The following is a 19,670-nucleotide window of genomic DNA, read 5'->3' as shown; positions in this document are numbered from 1 at the left end:
AGCCATCCCCTTTTTCCAGCTCCTCACCCGGTTCCCATGCAGCTGTGTCCCCCCCAGGCGGTGCCCCCCCGCCCATCCCACCCCATACCAGCTCCCCCCTCTCCCCAGCAGCAGCAGCAGCCCAATAATTCCCCCCTCCCACCCCCCCCCCCCCTGCTAGATCCCCCACTAGCGTAGTTACACCCCCCATGTTGCTCCCAGAAGTCAGCAAACTCTGGCCGACCTCGGCTTCCCCCGTGACCTCGGCTCGCACCGTGCGACGCCCCCTCCTTCCTGCTTCCCTATTCCCGCCATGATTATCATAGCGCGGGAGCCGAGCCCGCGCTTCCCCCTTGGCCCCGCCACCAATGGCCAACGCCCCATCTCTTCCACCTCCTTTCCTCCCCCCACCACCTGTGGAAGAGAGAAAAGTTACCACATCGCAGGATTAATAACATAAAACTCCTCTTTCCCCCCTTTTTGCCCCCCTCTTCGCCCCCCATACTCGCCCCACCACTTTGTTTCAAACGTTCTTTTTTTTAATAACCCGCTCATTCCAATTTTTCTTCCACGATAAAAGTCCACGCCTCATCCGCAGTCTCAAAGTAGTGGTGCCTCCCTTGATATGTGACCCACAGTCTTGCCGGCTGCAGCATTCCGAATTTTATCTTCTTTTTGTGAAGCACCGCCTTGGCCCGATTAAAGCTCGCCCTCCTTCTCGCCACCTCCGCACTCCAGTCTTGGTATACGCGGATCACCGCGTTCTCCCACTTACTGCTCCGAGTTTTCTTTGCCCATCTAAGGACCATCTCTCTGTCCTTAAAACGGAGGAATCTCACCACTATGGCTCTAGGAATTTCTCCTGCTCTCGGTCCTCGCGCCATCACTCGGTATGCTCCCTCCAGCGGACCCGCCGGGGCCTCCGCTCCCATTAACGAGTGCAGCATCGTGCTCACATATGCCCCGACGTCCGCTCCCTCCGCACCTTCAGGAAGACCAAGAATCCTTAGGTTGTTCCTCCTCGCGTTGTTCTCCAGCGCCTCAAGCCTTTCCACACATCGTTTATGGTGTGCCTCGTGCATCTCCGTCTTCACCACCAGGCCCTGTATGTCGTCCTCATTTTCGGCAGCCTTTGCCTTCACGACCCGAAGCTCCCGCTCCTGGGTCTTTTGCTCCTCCTTTAGCCCTTCGATCGCCTGTAATATCGGGGCCAACAGCTCCTTCTTCAATTCCTTTTTGAGTTCTTCCACGCAGCGTTTCAAAATCTCATGTTGTTCAGGGCCCCGTTATTAAACTGCCACCTTCCGACGCCATCTTGGTTTTTGCTTGCCTTCCTTGCCGCTGCTCTAAAGGATCCACCGCAATCCGGCCACCTTCCTCTCCTTTTTTCATCCGTATCCAGGGGGATTCCCTTCTGGTTCACCGCACAGTACTTTTAGCCGTTAAAATTGCCGTTGGGGCTCTTATTAAGAGCCCAAAAGTCCGTTCCACCGGAAGCTGCCGAAACGTGCGACTCAGCTGGTCATCACCGCACCCGGAAGAGCGGCCTTGTGACCTTTAAGGTCGACCCACCTTCCCTGTTTGGAAACCTCACCCCGGATTGCAAACCCGTCGCCACCAGGAGCAGACGGTACAATGCCCAGGACAGGATCTTCATCAGATCTGAGGTCCAGCAGCTGCTGCGGGAAGGTATCATCGAGGCCAGCAACAGCCCCTGGAGAGCCCAAGTGGTAGTGGTGAAAACCGGGGAGAAAACCAGGATGGTCGTTGACCATCAGTTGGTACATGCAGCTCGACGCGTACCCCCTCCCACGCATATCTGATATGGTCAATCAGATTGCACAGTATTGGGTCTTCTCGACAGTGGACCTGAAATCTGCCTACCACCAGCTCCCCATCCGTAAGGCAGAACGCCTTTACCATTTCCTTAGGGTTCCCTTCGGCGTCACCAACGGGGTCTCGGTCTTTCAACGGGAGATGGACCGAATGGTTGACCGGTACGGGCTGCGGGCCACTTTCCCATACCTGGACAACGTCACCATCTGCGGCCACGACCAGCAGGACCACGATGCTAACCTTTCCAAATTTCTCCACACCGCCACAACCTCAACCTAACTTACAACAAGGAGAAGTGTGTGTTCAGCCCAAACCGATTAGCCATCCTCGGCTATGTGGTTCAGAACGGAGTTCTATGGCCTGACCCCGATCGCATGCGCCCCCTCATGGAACTCCCCCTCCCCCACTGCCCCAAGGCCCTCAAACGATGCCTGGGGTTCTTTTCGTATTACGCCCAGTGGGTCCCAAACTATGCGGACAAGGCCCACCCACTCATTCAATCCACCGCTTTCCCACTGACGGCTGAGGCTCACCAGGCCTTCAACCGTATCAAGGCCGACATCGCCAAGGCCGCGATACACGCGGTCGATGAGACTCTCCCCTTCCAAGTCGAGAGCGATGCATCAGACGTCGCTCTGGCTGCCACCCTCAACCAGGCAGGCAGGCCCGTGGCATTCTTTTCCCGCACCCTCCATGCCTCCGAAATTCGGCACTCCTCCGTCGAAAAGGAGGACCAAGCAATCATTGAAGCTGTGCGACATTGGAGGCATTACCTGGCTGGCAGGAGATTCACTCTCCTCACTGACCAACGGTCGGTTGCCTTCATGTTTAACAACATACAGCGGGGTAAGATCAAATAGGATAAAATCTTGAGGATCGAGCCCTCCACCTACAATCACGAGATTTTGTATCGCCCTGGTAAACTCAACAAGCCCCCCGATGCCCTGTCCCGAGGTACATGTGCCAGCGCACAAGTGGACCGACTCCGGACCCTGCACGACGATCTCTGTCACCCGGGAGTCACCCGCTTTTACCACTTCGTTAAGTCCCGCAATCTGCCGTACTCCATCGAGGAAGTCAGGGCTAACACCAGAGACTGCCAGGTCTGCGCGGAGTGTAAACCGCACTTCTACCGGCCAGACCGTGCGCGCCTGGTGAAGGCCTCCCGCCCCTTTGAACGCCTCAGCGTGGACTTCAAAGGGCCCCTCCCCTACACCGACCGCAACACATACTTTCTTAATGTGGTCGACGAATATTCCCGATTCCCCTTCATCGTCCCATGCCCCGTTATGACATCAAAGCCCCCAACACCATGTTCGCTCTGTTCGGTTTCCCCGCCTACGTCCACAGCGACCGGGGATCCTCATTTATGGGCGAGGAGCTGCGCCAGTACCTGCTCAACAGGGGCATTGCCTCGAGCGGGACAACCAGCTACAACCCCAGGGGAAACGGGCAGGTGGAGTGGGAGAATGGGACGGTCTGGAGGGCCGTCCAACTGGCCCTCCGGTCCAGAAATCTCCCGGCCTCCCGCTGGCAGGAGGTCCTCCCTGATGCACTTCACACCATTCGGTCGCTCCTGTGCACCCCATGAACGTCTCTTTGCCTTCCCCAGGAAGTCCACCTCCAGGGTTTCGCTCCCAACGTGGCTGGCAGCTCCAGGACCCGTTCTCCTCCGCAAGCACGTGCGGCTCCACAAGGCTGACACGTTGGTTGAGGGAGTACAGCTACTCAACGCCAACCCGCAGTACGCCTACGTAGCGTACCCCGACGGCCGCCAAGACACAGTCTCTCTCAGGGATCTGGCACCAGCTGGGTTCCCCCACCCCCCCCCCTGCCCCGGCGCCACCCTCCTCTCCCCCGGCGCACCCCACCGCAGCCCCCACTCCAGGACAATCCGTCCTCCTCTTGCTCCCACACGGGGATGAAGAGGATTTCGACACGCTCCCGGAGTCACCGAAGACCAAGCCAACGCCTGAGTCGCCACCAGCACTGCGGCGCTCTCAACGACAGATCAAGGCGCCCGATAGTCTCAATTTGTAACCTTCTCTGTAATTTTCAAACCAATCTGTATGTATATAGTTTTTTCTCCCCCCCCGCTGGACTCACTTTTAAAAGGGGGTGAATGTGGTAGTCACCACTTATATTGTATATCGAAAAATGCATAGAAAAATACAGTACAGAACAGGCCTTTAGGACCACGATGTTGTGCCGAACCTTTGTCCTAGATTAATCATAGATTATCATAGAATTTACAGTGAGGAAGGAGGCCAATCGGCCCATTGAGTCTGGGTATTACGGTAAGGCCCCTGTACTACAGGTCTGGGGGTAGATCCCTGCCTGCTGGCTCCGCCCAGGAGGCAGAGTATAAATGTGTGTGCTCTCCGAACAGCAGCCATTTTGTAAGCTGCTGTAATAAAGCCTCTGTGTAATAAAGCCTTGATTACATTCTACTCTCGTCTCATCGTAATTGAAAGTGCATCACCAAATAAGCCTTCTGCATTTTAGTCTGTCACAACCCAGGGATTCATGACGTGCTTTCGAAGTGTAGTCACAAGGCAGTTACGTTGCACCTAGTCAGATCCATCAAGCTGCAAAGTCATAATGACCAGATCAGCTGTTTTGAAGTGATATTAGCCAAGGCACTGCTTCTCTTTGAATAGTGGCTGTGGGATCTGAGCAATCAGCTGAAAGGTGGCAGCTAAGATATGCTCCCTTACAAGCTTTTAACTCCAAGCAGAGAGTATCTAAACACAGACATAACTGACAGCTGAGGAAGGAATTGGCTCTGCATTTAGTAAAATTTGCACTTGGATTAATGGCCTCTTTCTTTGTTTGTTTTATGGTTCCAGTAATTTTCAAATGTTCATCAATGTTCAGAACGATAAAACGAGTGAAGTGAAATCCCTGTTTCCCCAATGATTCCCACTATCCAGTGTGGCACTGAGGCCTACAGGCTGCAGAGACATCAGCTTCCATCCTTTGTTTGCACTGCCTTAGCTCATCTCGGAATTCAACCCCATCAGTGTGTTGTAGTGGTGATTTCTCTCTCTGTGGGGTTGGTATGCTTAATTATTTTTTGTAATGATGTACAAATATAATAATTGAAGAAAAACCGTGGAGGAATATAAAGGACAATGACGGCTGCCTCACTGCCTCTACTCTTACTCCTCAAATCCCCCAGTGTGCTCAATACCTGTTTTGACTGCAGGAAGGTGGTTAGCGAGTGTGACTGCCTCACTTGTCCTCCATCTTTGTTTCCTTGCAGTCTGATGGGAAGGGAAGTTTGAAGGAACGTGGCCTTTACGAAGCAGCTTCGTATAAAAGCGTCTGTCTGCCCTGTGATCGCCAGGCACTGAAAGCGCCTTTTGTCTTTGGTGGTGCAGGGCATTGTGACATTTTGCATGTTTACGGGATAATTAGTGCAGACAATTGCCTTTTCACAGGCTGCTGTTGCGGTGAAATGAAGTGTTAAGGAATCTGGATTGCCGTACACTGTCACAGCAAGTGGGATGGGGGACAGAGAGCAACAGTTACTTTGCTGAATAAATTAGCAGGCTCCTTTTGTCTACTTGCAGATTAGGGGCCTCCCTCTTTTTGTTCACCCTCCCTTTGTCTCCTCAGCTCCCAGAAGAAGCAAGGCGAGGATTTGCTTCCCTCAGTGACCCACTGGAAGGGCTCCTGGTCATGTTGGAGAACAGCCATGACTGGAGAAAGGGAAAGGCGCAGTCCCTGGCACATTACATCATCGACCAGTTCAGCAATTGGATTAAAGAGGATGCCCGAATCCAGCAGGTTGGCGAAGGAACAAACAATCCAGCAGAGATTGTATTCTATGCAGCCCTGAACACCGGTTCACGGACATGAGTGGGGGAGAGGGGATGGTTAATCTTGTAATTTCCTGGTCAATTATATTGAAGGAAACATATGAGGACTGGACTGAAAATATTATTATTATTATTTTCAGTTCAGTCCTGATATGTTTTGGAAGCAAATGGACGTATTAGTGAGAGGCAGCATTGTTTTGTGAAGGGGAGGTAGTGTCTCACTAACTTGATAGAGTTTTTCGAGGAGGTCACTAAGATGATGGATCCAGGTAGGGCAGTGGATGTTGTCTATATGGACTTCAGGAAGGCCTTTGACAAGGTCCCTCATGGTAGACTAGTACAAAAGGTGAAGTCACACGGGATCAGGGGGGAGCTGGCACGGTGGATACAGAACTGGCTAGGTCATAGAAGGCAGAGAGTAGCAATGGAAGGATGCTTTTCTAATTGGAGGGCTGTGACCAGTGGTGTTCCACAGGGATCAGTGCTGGGATCTTTGCTCTTTGTAGTATATATAAATGATTTGGAGGAAAATGTAACTGGTCTGATTAGTAAGTTTGCAGACGACACAAAGGTTGGTGGAATTGCGGATAGCGATGAGGACTGTCCGATGATACAGCAGGATTTAGATTGTTTGGAGACTTGGGCGGAGAGATGGCAGATGGAGTTTAATCCGGACAAATGTGAGGTAATGCATTTTGGAAAGTCTAATGCAGGTAGGGAATATACAGTGAATGGTAGAACCCTCAAGAGTATTGAAAGTCAAAGAGATCTAGGAGTACAGGTCCACAGGTCACTGAAAGGGGCAACACAGGTGGAGAAGGTAGTCAAGAAGGCATACGGCATGCTTGCCTTCATTGGCCGGGGCATTGAGTATAAGAATTGGCAAGTCATGTTGCAGCTGTATAGAACCTTAGTTAGGCCACACTTGGAGTCTAGTGTTCAATTCTGGTCGCCACACTACCAGAAGGATGTGGAGGCTTTAGAGAGGGTGCAGAAGAGATTTACCAGAATGTTGCCTGGTATGGAGGGCATTAGCTATGAGGAGCGGTTGAATAAACTCGGTTTGTTCTCACTGGAACGAAGGAGGTTGAGGGGAGACCTGATAGAGGTCTACAAATTTATGAGGGGCATAGACAGAGTGGATAGTCAGAGGCTTTTCCCCAGGGTAGAGGGGTCAATTACTAGGGGGCATAGGTTTAAAGTGAGAGGGGCAAGGTTTAGAGTAGATGTACGAGGCAAGTTTTTTACGCAGAGGGTAGTGGGTGCCTGGAACTCGCTACCGGAGGAGGTGGTGGAAGCAGGGACGATAATGACATTTAAGGGGCATCTTGACAAATACATGAATAGGATGGGAATAGAGGGATACGGACCCAGGAAGTGTAGAAGATTGTAGTTTAGTCGGACAGCATGGTCGGCACGGGCTTGGAGGGCCGAAGGGCCTGTTCCTGTGCTGTACATTTCTTTGTTCTTTGTTTCCTTCAATATAATTGACCAGGAAATGACAAGATTACCCATCCCCTCTCCCCCCACTTGTGTCCGAAAAATTAACATTTGGGAGTTAATTCTGGTTCCCCGAATGGCGGCACTGTAGCAGAGTGGTTACCACTATTGTTTCACAGCACCAGGGTCCCAGGTTCGATTCTCAACTTGGGTCACTGTGCGGAGTCTGCACGTTCTCCCCGTGTCTACGTGGGTTTCCTCCGGGTGCTCCGGTTTCCTCCCACAAGTCCCGAAAGACGTGCTGTTAGGTAAATTGGACATTCTGAATTCTCCCTCCGTGTACCCCAACAGGTGCCGGAATGTGGCGATTTTCACAGTAAACCCATTGTTAATGTAAGCTTACATGTGACAATAAAGGTTATTAATAGTATCATTATTTACTCTGATAGCTTCATAAATAAATAAACCATTTTCAAAATATATATACCATAGAATCCCTACAGTACAGAAGGTGGCCATTCGGTCCATCGGGACTAAACCGACCGTCAGAAAGAGCACCCTACCTAGGCCCAAATCCGCCAATTTATCAAGGCCAATCTATCTAACTTGCACATCTTTGTCTGTGGGAGGAAATCAGAGCATCCGGAGGAAACCCACGCAGACACTGGGAGAATATGCAAACACCACACAGACAGCCACGCGAGGTTGGAATCAGACCTGGGTCTCTGCCGCAGTGAGGCAGCCGTGCTAACCACTCTGCCACCGTTTTTGTCCCTGTGCGTTTGCCCCTGTCTTATCCTCTGGCTCTGTGTATCAGTTTAAGGAAAACACTGTTACACTGCAGAAGGAGGCCATTGAGCCTATTGTGTCGGTGTTGGTTCTCCGAACGAGCGTTTGTCATTCTCCAGCCTTCTCCCTGTAACCCTGACCAGAGATAATTGTCTAATTCCCGTTTGAAAGCTTCAATTGGACCTATCTCCACCACTGTCAGACAGTGTCCCAGACATTAATCACTCGCTGTGTGAACTTGCCTCCACCACACTATCAGACAGTATATCCCAGACCCTAACCACTCGCTGTGTAAAACTGTCTCCACAGCACAGCCAGACAATGTGTTCCAAACCCTAATCATGCGCTGTGTGAACCTGCCTCCACCACACTATCAGACAGTGAATTCCAGACCCTAACCACTCGCTGTGTGAACTTGCCTCCACCACACTGTCAGACAGTGTGTTCCAGACCCTAACCACTCGCTGTGTGAACCTGTCTCCACCACACTGTCAGACAGTGTGTTCCAGACCCTAACCATTTGCTGTGTAAAAAGTTTTTCCTCATGTCACTTCCCTTATCTTGCCAATTGCTTTACATCCGTGCCCTCCCATTCTCGATCTTTCCACCAATGGGAGGTTTTGCCTTATCTACTCTGTCCTGACTCCTCATGATTTTCAATGACTCTATCAAATTTCCTCTCAGCCTTCTTTTCTCCAAGGAAACACCCAACTTCTTCAATCCAACAAGCCAAGAAAAAAAGGAAGACAGTGTCCTATCTCTGTAACCTCCAGTCCAATAAGACTCTGAAGTCTCTCCAATTTCTCTGATTTGGCCTCCTCTGCACCTCACTATTGACACTCTAAACCGCAGTATTAATAAAAACAATGTTCTCAACAGATAGATTGAATTTCATGGAACTGTGTCCTAACATGCATCAATAAATAGAATGAGACACATGCAACTGCATCCCAATGTTTGTCAGTAAATAATGTAAGGTTCATGACACTGTAAATAGTTCTGTTCGGTAATAAGTATCAATTCTGCAAGTCTTTTTTTTCACTGATGAAAAGCATGTAGCGAACTTGAAAACTACGGACCAAGTGCTGGAGTTTGGGATTAGAATAGATGGGTGCTTGATGGCTGTAAAACTCTACGACTTTGATTGTGTGCAAGTTGTTCAGTTCAATTTTTGTTTGTTAGTTGTGGGCATCACTGTTTCTCGATTTTAATTCAGTAATTAACATAATTTAACTGATGTGATGATGGCATTATGCCCTTTTCCAGTGTTACTGTATCTCATCATGTTTTCCTGTTAGCAGTCACTCCTGAAACGGGCCACACTGCAAGTGAGAGTCTTCTCTTTACTCACTGAGGTTCCTGCTAACATGTTGGATCACCTGATCAGCCTGTATGAAGTGGACAAGACTGACCCATCCTCCCAGCTTGCTCTGGTCAATGATCTGTGCGTCAAGGGCAAGTACAAAGAGGTGAGGTGTATCCGGGAATATGCAGATTATTGGGGAAACTCTGCTGATCATTGTCATGTGTCCTATATAAATGTGCAATGATTCTCATTGTCAGCCTTCATTATCTTCTTGTAGTATCCCTTTGAGGGAGTTTGAGGCCAAGAATATCTGATAGCTTTATGAAGCTGGAGAATTTTAGAAGAAACCTGCTGATTTCAGACAATGGATTCTGTTTCACAGTATACAGATGTTTAGTAATATTGGTCCTCTCTCTTGTCTGGACACATTTAGCTGGAGAGTTATCATTCCTCATCAGCGTGGTCTGAATCCTCTCAAATACACCCTCCATTTTCCCAAAGGAATGTTGCTGTTTGCAGCAGCTTGTGCTTTGCAGCAGTCACCGCGTGATTTCCACAGAACCTTTCACAGCAAAATGGAAAGATTTGTTCCTTCACTCGAAACCTGAAAGTGTTCCCCTAAATGCCTCTGTCCACTGCAATAAAATGGCAACGTTTGTTGGAAGGGGAGAAAATACTTTCAGGTGTCCTTTACCTGCAATGTTGAATCTTATCAGGAGCTTTGCTTCATTCCTCCGCAGACTTACATCTTCCTAGATGGTTGAACATTTAGGTGTCACTGACTTTGGAACTTTTTCATCACGGTTCTCAGTCCCGTTTCAATGCAAATTATGGAGATAGCCTGGCTGTTTGTGGATCATTTGAGAGCCGTAACTGGGATAGAGCCAGCATACGGAGTGTTGCTGCTCTTGTGATATTTCCTAACAACTATCCTGAGCAAGCCAAGCTGTGCCAGGGAGAATAGGGGGGTGATTGACAGAGCAGCTAGTGTGTCACGGTCATCTGTTGCACTTCAGGCTCTGAAAGGGTGTCTGGTTGCGAATAAATGAGACTCTCTAGCCCTTTCTATACATTCCTGTGAGAAGAAAAGAGTCTGTTGTCACTGTCGGCTATCGGAGAGGGAAAAGAGGCTATTGTCACATGAGCAGGGCAGCCTGGCAGTCAGGGCATGGTTCACTGCCCCATGATATCGCTGAGTCTGCCGAGAATCCACATTCAGACCTTGTCACTTTTGATTTGAGGGTATCACAATGCAATTAGCTGTGATATTTCATAGCCGGCAGTGGTGACCTCCCCCTGGACTCAATGCGGAGCATTGTGTGCTGTGGCTGGGATCGTTAGTCAATGCTGCAACACCCTGACCTGCCGAACCTGAGGGGGAATAGAACACAAAAGCCTTTCTCATGTCCCTGCTCCTGTCCTGCTTTTGTGAGCCCCCAAGAGGAGAAAAGTATCTTCATTTGACCCAAGTGTTTTCCTTGTTGTGATTTTTACGTACGCTGGGAATTTAATCACAAATGTTATTATTAGAACAGGAAAATCTGGCAGTTGTGCTAAAGGCCCCCGTCAATTATTTTGTTTTGGTTCTATCTGCGCCCTGTTACAGTCCAATATGTCAGAGCTGAGCATTAATTCATCACACAGTATGCCTTCTACCCTTTGTCTCTGCTGCTGTTTTGGGGAAATGTTCCGATTCCTTAAAGCTTTTTTGTAACATTCTATTTAATGGAATTAATACAGCTGTTCAAGATTACAAATTCTGATCGAGTAAATAAGGAAAATCTGTCTCCAGTGGCTGGAGGATCAGTAACCAGAGGACACAGATTGAAGTGGACTGACAACAGAACCAAAGGGAGATGAGAATTTTTTGAACACTGCTCAGTATTATAATCTGGGAAGCAGTGCCAAGGATGGTGGAAACAGATTCAATAGGAACTTTTAAAAGGTATTGAATAGATAGTTGAAAAGGAAATAATTGCAGAGCTATGGGGGAAAAGCAGGGCAGTTAGACTAATTAGATAATTCATTGAACGAGCTAGCAGACACACGATAGATCAAGTAATGTATTTTTGTGCTGTATCATTCTGTGATAAAGTAGCTGACCTAATGGTTCATTGACAATGTGATACTGACCACTGTAGGCCAGGCTATGCTAAGTTACCTGGTCTCATCCAGCTGTGGTAGCTGAGTCAGCCCATGTTCCCCCACGATGGGAATGGGAAGAATGATAAATTACACAGAACCTACAGCACAGAACTAGACCATTTGGCCCAGCTGGTGTTTACGGGCCACACAATCCTGATTGCCTCCTCCCAATCCATCTTCCTCTCTACTTCCTTATCCCTCCTGTAAGTTTCTCCTAGATACAGCAGTGCTGTCTTCTTCAACCACTCCACATAGCAGTGAGTTTCATCTTCCCATCACTGTTTTTGGAAATGAGTTTCTTCTAAATTCTTAATTTGATATGTTTGTGACTATTTTACATTTCTGTGCCCTAGTTCTGAACTCCCCACAGATAGAAACTGTTCACCACATGTGGAGATGCCGGCGTTGGACTGGGGTGAGCACAGTAAGAAGTCTGACAACACCAGGTTTTAACCTGGTGTTGTCAGACTTCTTACTGTGCTCACCACATCTACAGTATTGAATCCTGTCATAATTTCAAAGACCTCTGTCAAGTCACTCCTTGGCATTCTCCTTTCCAGAGAAGTGAGCCCCAGCCTGATCGTTCCATCCTGACAGGTGCATCTTCCCAATTCTGATATCATCGCAGTAAATCTTTCCCACACTTTCTATCAGTCAGGATTCCTGCTCACTCGCTTGTTGCCCTCTTGGGAGGTGTGTGATTGTAGATATTGCGTAAGGAAGAAGTTTGCTGACAAAGGGACCTAGTTTCAGCCAGTGCACTGTGCCCAGTTGGTTGATTCCAGCTGAGGCGACAGTTGGTTGGGCTAAAGGTTGGAAAAATAATTTCCCTTGCCGCAGCCTCCCTCCGGAGTTGACCCGCCTTCTCTCCATGATCGTAAACTGCCCCCCTTGCTCGCCTCAATTGGTGTACCGCCTTCCTGGTAGATAGTCGGTCAAAGCTCGCCTGGAGTTCCTTCCTCTTTTCCAACTGCGCTGGGTTCCGATCTTCTGCATACCTCCTGTCCACCTCCAGCACTTCATCTATTACCCTCTGACGCTCCAATCTCTCTTCTTTGTCCAGCCTAGCCTTGAACAAAATCACCTCACCCCTCACCACCACCTTTAAAGCCTCCCAGACAACCGCCTCTGACACCTCACCTATGCAGTTAAAACCTACATATTCCTCGATTATTTTTTCAATTTTGTCACAGAACCCTCGGTCCCCCAACAATCCCACATCTAACTTCCACCCTGGTCTCTGTACCATCCCCTTCTCCAGTACCATATGAAACAAAATGAAATCCACCCAATGCGGAGCATGATCTGATATTGCAATTGCCGAGTACTCCGACCCTTTAACCCCAGCCAGCAGCACCTTCCCCACCATCAAAAAGTCAATCGCGAGTTCACCTTATGTACCGCTGAGAAAAACGAGTACTCCCGCTCCCTCGGATGCAGAAACCTCCCAAGGGCCCACCCCTCACATTTCCATCATTAGCCCAGCCAGTGCTTTCGCCCCCCCCCCCCCCCCCCCGACGGGACCAGCGAGCGCAGCCGTGACCCCCGCCAATTTTGGCTCCTGCACCAAGTTCCAGTCCCCCCCCCCCCCCCCACTATCAGTTTGTGTGTGTCCAAGTCGGGGATGGCCCCACACACCTTCTTCGCGAATCCCACATCGTCCCAATTGGGACCATATACACTGACCAGCGCAACTAACTTCCCCTCCAGTGCCCTTGTCACAATCACATACCTACCCCCCTGATCTGCAACCACCTTCTCCATCTGGAACCGCACACTTTTGCTGACCATTACCGCTATCCCTCGAGCTCTTCCGTCAAATCCAGAGTGAAACACCTGACTAACCTAGCCCTTTTTAAGTCTCACCTGGTCCTTCACCCTCAAGTGAGTCTCCTGCAGCATTGCTACATCGGCTTTCAAACATTTTAGATGCGCCAGCACCCTTGACCTCTTGACTGGGCCTCCCAGCCTCCTCACGTTCCACGTGCCTATCCTAACTGGGGGTCTCTCACCCCGCCCCCCCTTCTTATCCACCATCACCATACCACTGGGCCCTGCCCCATGAGCCTGACCCGTCCCTTTCCATTATTATTTCATCGAACCCTCTCCCCCCTCCCAGAATCCCCTTCTGCGCTTCCCCTTGAAAAAAATCTCACCCAGTATCGATCCTTCCGCCCCCCCCCCCCAAACTTGCCCTCCTCTCACCTCACACCCATTCACTAGCCGACTTTAGTTAGCTAGCGTGGGTGGCCCCCCCCTAAAGGCATACTGTCCCCTCCCACCCGATCCCAGAAGAAAAAGAAAAACAAACTGACCCATACAATTCAATGAAATAACATATAACCATTGCAACAAAATCAAAAGGAGCAAAAATGCCAATCAAACCAAACAAAAACTTAAACTGTATAACAATGTGAAGTCAAGCAAGTTACAATACAGGTCAGTGAAAAGAAAGTTATAACATTCATACATTTTCCAGCTCCCCAATCACGGTCCACAATCTCTCTCCCAGCTCCACTCCTCACTTCTGTCACAAGCCTTCCGCCTTCATGAACGCCTCAGCTGCCTCCACCGTTTCAAAATAAAAATCTTTGGCGTTGTACGTCACCCTCAGCTTTGCCGGGTATACCGTACCAAATCGCAGTCCCTTGTAGTACAGTGCCGCCTTCACTCGGCTGAACGCCGCTTGTCTCTTTACCGTCAACTCTACCGTCAAGTCCTGGTAAATCCGAACTCTAGCACCATCTCACTGCACCTCCTGCTTAAATATCCAAGGGTATCAAACAATACGGAAGGACAGAGTGGATGGTAAGGGAGGTGGTGTAGTTCTGTTATTTAAGGATGACATCTGGACAATAGTAAGGGGTGACATCGGTGCTATGGAGGATAAGGTTGAATCCATTTGGGTGGAAATCAGGAATAGTAAGGCGAAAAAGTCACTGACAGGAGTAGTCTATAGGCCACTAAATAGTAACATTACGGTGGGGCAGGCAATAAACAAAGAAATAACGGATGCATGTAGAAATGGTACAGCAGTTATCATGGAGGATTTTAATCTACATGTCGATTGGTTTAACCAAGTCGGTCAAGGCAGCCTTGAGGAGGAGTTTATAGAATATATCCGCGATAGTTTCCTAGAACAGTATGTAATGGAACCTACGAGGGAACAAGAGTTCCTAGATCTGGTCCTGTGTAATGAGACAGGATTGATTAATGATCTCAGAGTTAGGGATCCTCTCGGAAGGAGCAGTCACAATATGGTGGAATTTAAAATACAGATGGAGGGTGAGAAGGTAAAATCAAACACTAGTGTTTTGTGCTTAAACAAAGGAGATTACAATGGGATGAGAGAAGAGCTAGCGAAGGTGAAACAGTTGAGGAACAGTGGCGAACCTTCCAAGCGATGTTTCACAGTGCTCAGCAAAGGTTTATGCCAACAAAAAGGAAGGACAGTAGAAAGAGGGAAATTCGACCGTGGATATCTAAGGAAATAAGGGAGAGTATCAAATTGAAGGAAAAAGCATACAAAGTGGCAGAGATTAGTGGGAGACGAGAGGACTGGGAAATCTTTAGGGTGCAACAGAAAGCTACTAAAAAAGCTATAAAGAAGAGTAAGATAGATTATGAGAGTAAACTTGCTCAGAATATAAAAACAGGTAGCAAAAGTTTCTACAAATATATAAAACAAAAAGGAGTGGCTAAGGTAAATATTGGTCCTTTAGAGGATGAGAAGGGAGATTTAATAATGGGAGAAGAGGAAATGGCTGAGGAACTGAACAGGTTTTTTGGGTCGGTCTTCACAGTGGAAGACACAAATAACATGCCAGTGACTGATGGAAATGAGGCTATGACAGGTGAGGACCTTGATTTTATGTCATCATTGGATACAGGAATAGTGCCAGAGGACTGGAGGATAGCAAATGTGGTCCCTTTGTTCAAAAAGGGGAGCAGAGACAACCCCGGCAACTATAGACCGGTGAGCCTCACGTCTGTAGTGGGTAAAGTCTTGGAGGGCATTATAAGAGACAAGATTTATAATCATCTAGATAGGAATAATATGATCAGGGATAGTCAGCATGGCTTTGTGAAGGGTAGGTCATGCCTCACAAACCTTATCGAGTTCTTTGAGAAGGTGACTGAACAGGTAGACGAGGGTAGAGCAGTTGATGTGGTGTATATGGATTTCAGCAAAGCGTTTGATAAGGTTCCCCACGGTAGGCTATTGCAGAAAATACGGAGGCTGGGGATTGAGGGTGATTTAGAGATGTGGATCAGAAATTGGCTAGCTGAAAGAAGACAGAGGGTGGTGGTTGATGGGAAATGTTCAGAATGGAGTTCTGTCACAAGTGGAGTACCACAAGGATCTGTTCTGGGGCCGTTGCTGTTTGTCATTTTTATCAATGACCTAGAGGAAGGCGCAGAAGGGTGGGTGAGTAAATTTGCAGACGATACTAAAGTCGGTGGTGTTGTCGATAGTGAGGAAGGAAGTAGCAGGTTACAGAGGGATATAGATAAGCTGCAGTGCTGGGCTGAGAGGTGGCAAATGGAGTTTAATGTAGAGAAGTGTGAGGTGATTCACTTTGGAAGGAAAAACAGGAATGTGGAATATGTGGCTAATGGAAAAGTTCTTGAAAGTGTGGCTGAGCAGAGGGATCTAGGTGTCCATGTACATAGATCCCTGAAAGTTGCCACCCAGGTTGATAGGGTGGTGAAGAAGGCCTATGGAGTGTTGGCCTTTATTGGTAGAGGGATTGAGTTCCGGAGTCAGGAGGTCATGTTGCAGCTGTACAGAACTCTGGTACGGCCGCATTTGGAGTATTGCGTACAGTTCTGGTCACCGCATTATAGGAAGGATGTGGAGGCTTTGGAACGGGTGCAGAGGAGATTTACCAGGATGTTGCCTGGTATGGAGGGAAAATCTTATGAGGAAAGGCTGATGGACTTGAGGTTGTTTTCGTTAGAGAGAAGAAGGTTAAGAGGAGACTTAATAGAGGCATACAAAATGATCAGAGGGTTAGATAGGGTGGACAGTGAGAGCCTTCTCCCGCGGATGGAAATGGCTAGCACGAGGGGACATAGCCTTAAACTGAGGGGTAATAGATATAGGACAGAGGTCAGGGGTAGGTTCTTTACGCAAAGAGTAGTGAGGCCGTGGAATGCCCTACCTGCTACAGTAGTGAACTCGCCAACATTAAGGGCATTTAAAAGTTTATTGGATAAACATATGGATGATAATGGTATAGTGTAGGTTAGATGGCTTTTGTTTCGGTGCAACATCGTGGGCCGAAGGGCCTGTACTGCGCTGTATTGTTCTATGTTCTATGTTCTATGATTGTTATCACTAAGGAAGTAGTAATGGGCAAGCTAATGGGGCTAACGGTAGACATGTCTCCTGGCCCTGATGGAATGCATCCCAGAGTGCTAAAAGAGATGGCTAGGGAAATTGCAAATGCATTAGTGATAATTTCCCAAAATTCACTAGACTCTGGGGTGGTCCTGGTGGATTGGAAATTAGCAAACGTGACACAACTGTTTAAAAAAGGAGGTAGGCAGAAAGCGGGTAATTATAGGCAAGCTAGCTTAACTTCGGTAGTAGGGAAGATGCTAGAATCTATCATCAAGGAAGAAATAGCGAGGCACCTGGATGGAAATTGTCCCATTGGGCAGACGCAGCATGGGTTCCTAAAGGGCAGGTCGTGCCGAACTAATTTAGTGGAATCGTTTGAGGACATTACCAGCGCGGTAGATAACGTGGAGCCAATGGATGTGGTATATCTGGATTTCTAGAAAGCTTTTGACAAGGTGCCACACAAAAGGTTGCTGCATCAGATAAAGATGCACGGCATTAAGGGGAAAGTAGTAGCAAGAATAGAGGATTGGTTAATTAATAGAAAGCAAAGAGTGGGGATTAATGGATAGCAGCTTCAGGGAATTAGTTACACCAAAGATTGGAGATAGATGGGTAACTGTAAGAGGGACTGGGAAGAAGCAGTCAGTGCAGGGATCCCCTGCGGTCGTTCCCCTGAGAAACAAGTATACCGCTTTGGATACTTGTGGGGGGGGGGGGACTTACCAGGGGTAAGCCATGGGGTACGGGCCTCTGGCACGGAGTCTGTCCCTGTTGCTCAGAAGGGAAGGGGGGAGAGGAGCAGAGCATTAGTAATTGGGGACTCGATAGTCAGGGGCACAGATAGGAGATTTTGTGGGAGTGTGAGAGACTCACGTTTGGTATGTTGCCTCCCAGGTGCAAGGGTACGTGATGTCTCGGATCGTATTTTCCGGGTCCTTAAGGGGGAGGGGGAGCAGCCCCAAGTCGTGGTCCACATTGGCACTAACGACATAGGTAGGAAAGGGGACAAGGATGTCAGGCAGGCTTTCAGGGAGCTAGGATGGAAGCTCAGAACTAGAATTAACAGAGTTGTTATCTCTGGGTTGTTGACCGTGCCACGTGATAGTGAGATGAGGAATAGGGAGAGAGAACAATTAAACACGTGGCTACAGGGATGGTGCAGGCGGGAGGGATTCAGATTTCTGGATAACTGGGGCTCTTCCTGGGGAAGGTGGGACCTCTACAGACAGGATGGTCTACATCTGAACCTGAGGGGCACAAATATCCTGGGGGGGAGATTTGTTAGTGCGCTTTGGGGGGGTTTAAACTAATGCAGCAGGGGCATGGGAACCTGGATTGTAGTTTTAGGGTAAGGGAGAATGAGAGTATAGAGGTCAGGAGCACAGATTTGACGTCGCAGGAGGGGGCCAGTGTTCAGGTAGGTGGCTTGAAGTGTGTCTACTTCAATGTCAGGAGTATACGAAATAAGGTAGGGGAACTGGCAGCATGGGTTGGTACCTGGGACTTCGATATTGTGGCCATTTCGGAGACATGGATAGAGCAGGGACAGGAATGGATGTTGCAGGTTCCGGGGTTTAGGTGTTTTAGTAAGCTCAGAGAAGGAGGCAAAAGAGGGGGGAGGTGTGGCGCTGCTAATGAGCAGTATTACCGTGGCGGAGAGGATGCTAGATGGGGACTCATCTTCCGAGGTAGTATGGGCTGAGGTTAGAAACATGAAAGGAGAGGTCACCCTGTTGGGAGTCTTCTATAGGCCTCCAAATAGTTCTAGGGATGTAGAGGAAAGGATGGCGAGGATGATCCTGGATAAGAGCGAAAGTAACAGGGTAGTTATTATGGGAGACTTTAACTTTCCAAATATTGACTGGAAAAGATATAGTTCGAGTACATTAGGTGGGTCGTTTTTTTGTACAGTGTGTGCAGGAGGGCTTCCTGACACAATATGTTCACAGGCCAACAAGAGGCGAGGCCACGTTGGATTTGGTTTTGGGTAATGAACCAGGCCAGGTGTTGGATTTGGAGGTAGGAGAGCACTTTGGGGACAGTGACCACAATTCGGTGACGTTTACGTTAATGATGGAAAGGGATAAGTATACACCGCAGGGCAAGAGTTATAGCTGGGTTTAGGGCGATTATGATGCCATTAGACGTGACTTGGGGGGGATAAGGTGGAGAAGTAGGCTGCAAGTGCTGGGCACACTGGATAAGTGGGGCTTGTTCAAGGATCAGCTACTGCGTGTTCTTGATAAGTATGTACCGGTCAGGCAGGGAGGAAGGCGTCGAGCGAGGGAACCGTGGTTTACCAAAGAAGTGGAATCTCTTGTTAAGAGGAAGAAGGAGGCCTATGTGAAGATGAGGTGTGAAGTTTCAGTTGGGGCGCAGTACAGGCCCTTCGGCCCACGATGTTGCACCGAAACAAAAGCCATCTAACCTACACTATGCCATTATCATCCATATGTTTATCCAATAAACTTTTAAATGCCCTCAATGTTGGCGAGTTCACTACTGTAGCAGGTAGGGCATTCCACGGCCTCACTACTCTTTGCGTAAAGAACCTACCTCTGACCTCTGTCCTATATCTATTACCCCTCAGTTTAAAGTTATGTCCCCTCGTGCCAGCCATATCCATCCGCGGGAGAAGGCTCTCACTGTCCACCCTATCCAACCCCCTGATCATTTTGTATGCCTCTATTAAGTCTCCTCTTAACCTTCTTCTCTCCAACGAAAACAACCTCAAGTCCATCAGCCTTTCCTCATAAGATTTTCCCTCCATACCAGGCAACATCCTGGTAAATCTCCTCTGCACCCGCTCCAAAGCCTCCACGTCCTTCCTATAATGCGGTGACCAGAACTGTACGCAATACTCCAAATGCGGCCGTACCAGAGTTCTGTACAGCTGCAACATGACCTCCCGACTCCGGAACTCAATCCCTCTACCAATAAAGGCCAACACTCCATAGGCCTTCTTCACAACCCTATCAACCTGTGTGGCAACTTTCAGGGA

The 19,670-nt window shown here is 48.7% G+C and overlaps 1 protein-coding gene across 7 annotated transcripts in view; it reads left to right on the top strand.

The window, feature by feature from the left end:
- exd3 (exonuclease 3'-5' domain containing 3) overlaps nucleotides 1-19,670 on the top strand; it is a 1,321,659-nt gene that overhangs the window by 430,766 nt on the left and 871,223 nt on the right. For 5 of the 7 annotated variants that reach the window (XM_072488031.1, XM_072488028.1, XM_072488034.1 and 2 more), the window contains 2 exons: nucleotides 5,437-5,607; nucleotides 9,167-9,337. In XM_072488031.1, the coding sequence (XP_072344132.1) occupies nucleotides 5,437-5,607; nucleotides 9,167-9,337 (342 nt within the window). Of the gene's footprint in view, nucleotides 1-4,736; nucleotides 4,871-5,436; nucleotides 5,608-9,166; nucleotides 9,338-19,670 lie in introns of those variants that run through there. The other 2 variants (XM_072488035.1, XM_072488030.1) reach the window with 2 other exon arrangements.

The sequence above is a fragment of the Scyliorhinus torazame genome, chromosome 22 (assembly GCF_047496885.1).
Source record: "Scyliorhinus torazame isolate Kashiwa2021f chromosome 22, sScyTor2.1, whole genome shotgun sequence".
Lineage (NCBI taxonomy): Eukaryota > Metazoa > Chordata > Chondrichthyes > Carcharhiniformes > Scyliorhinidae > Scyliorhinus > Scyliorhinus torazame.
Note: the sequence above shows the minus strand (reverse complement) of the source record. Positions and strands in the feature narration are given on the sequence as shown.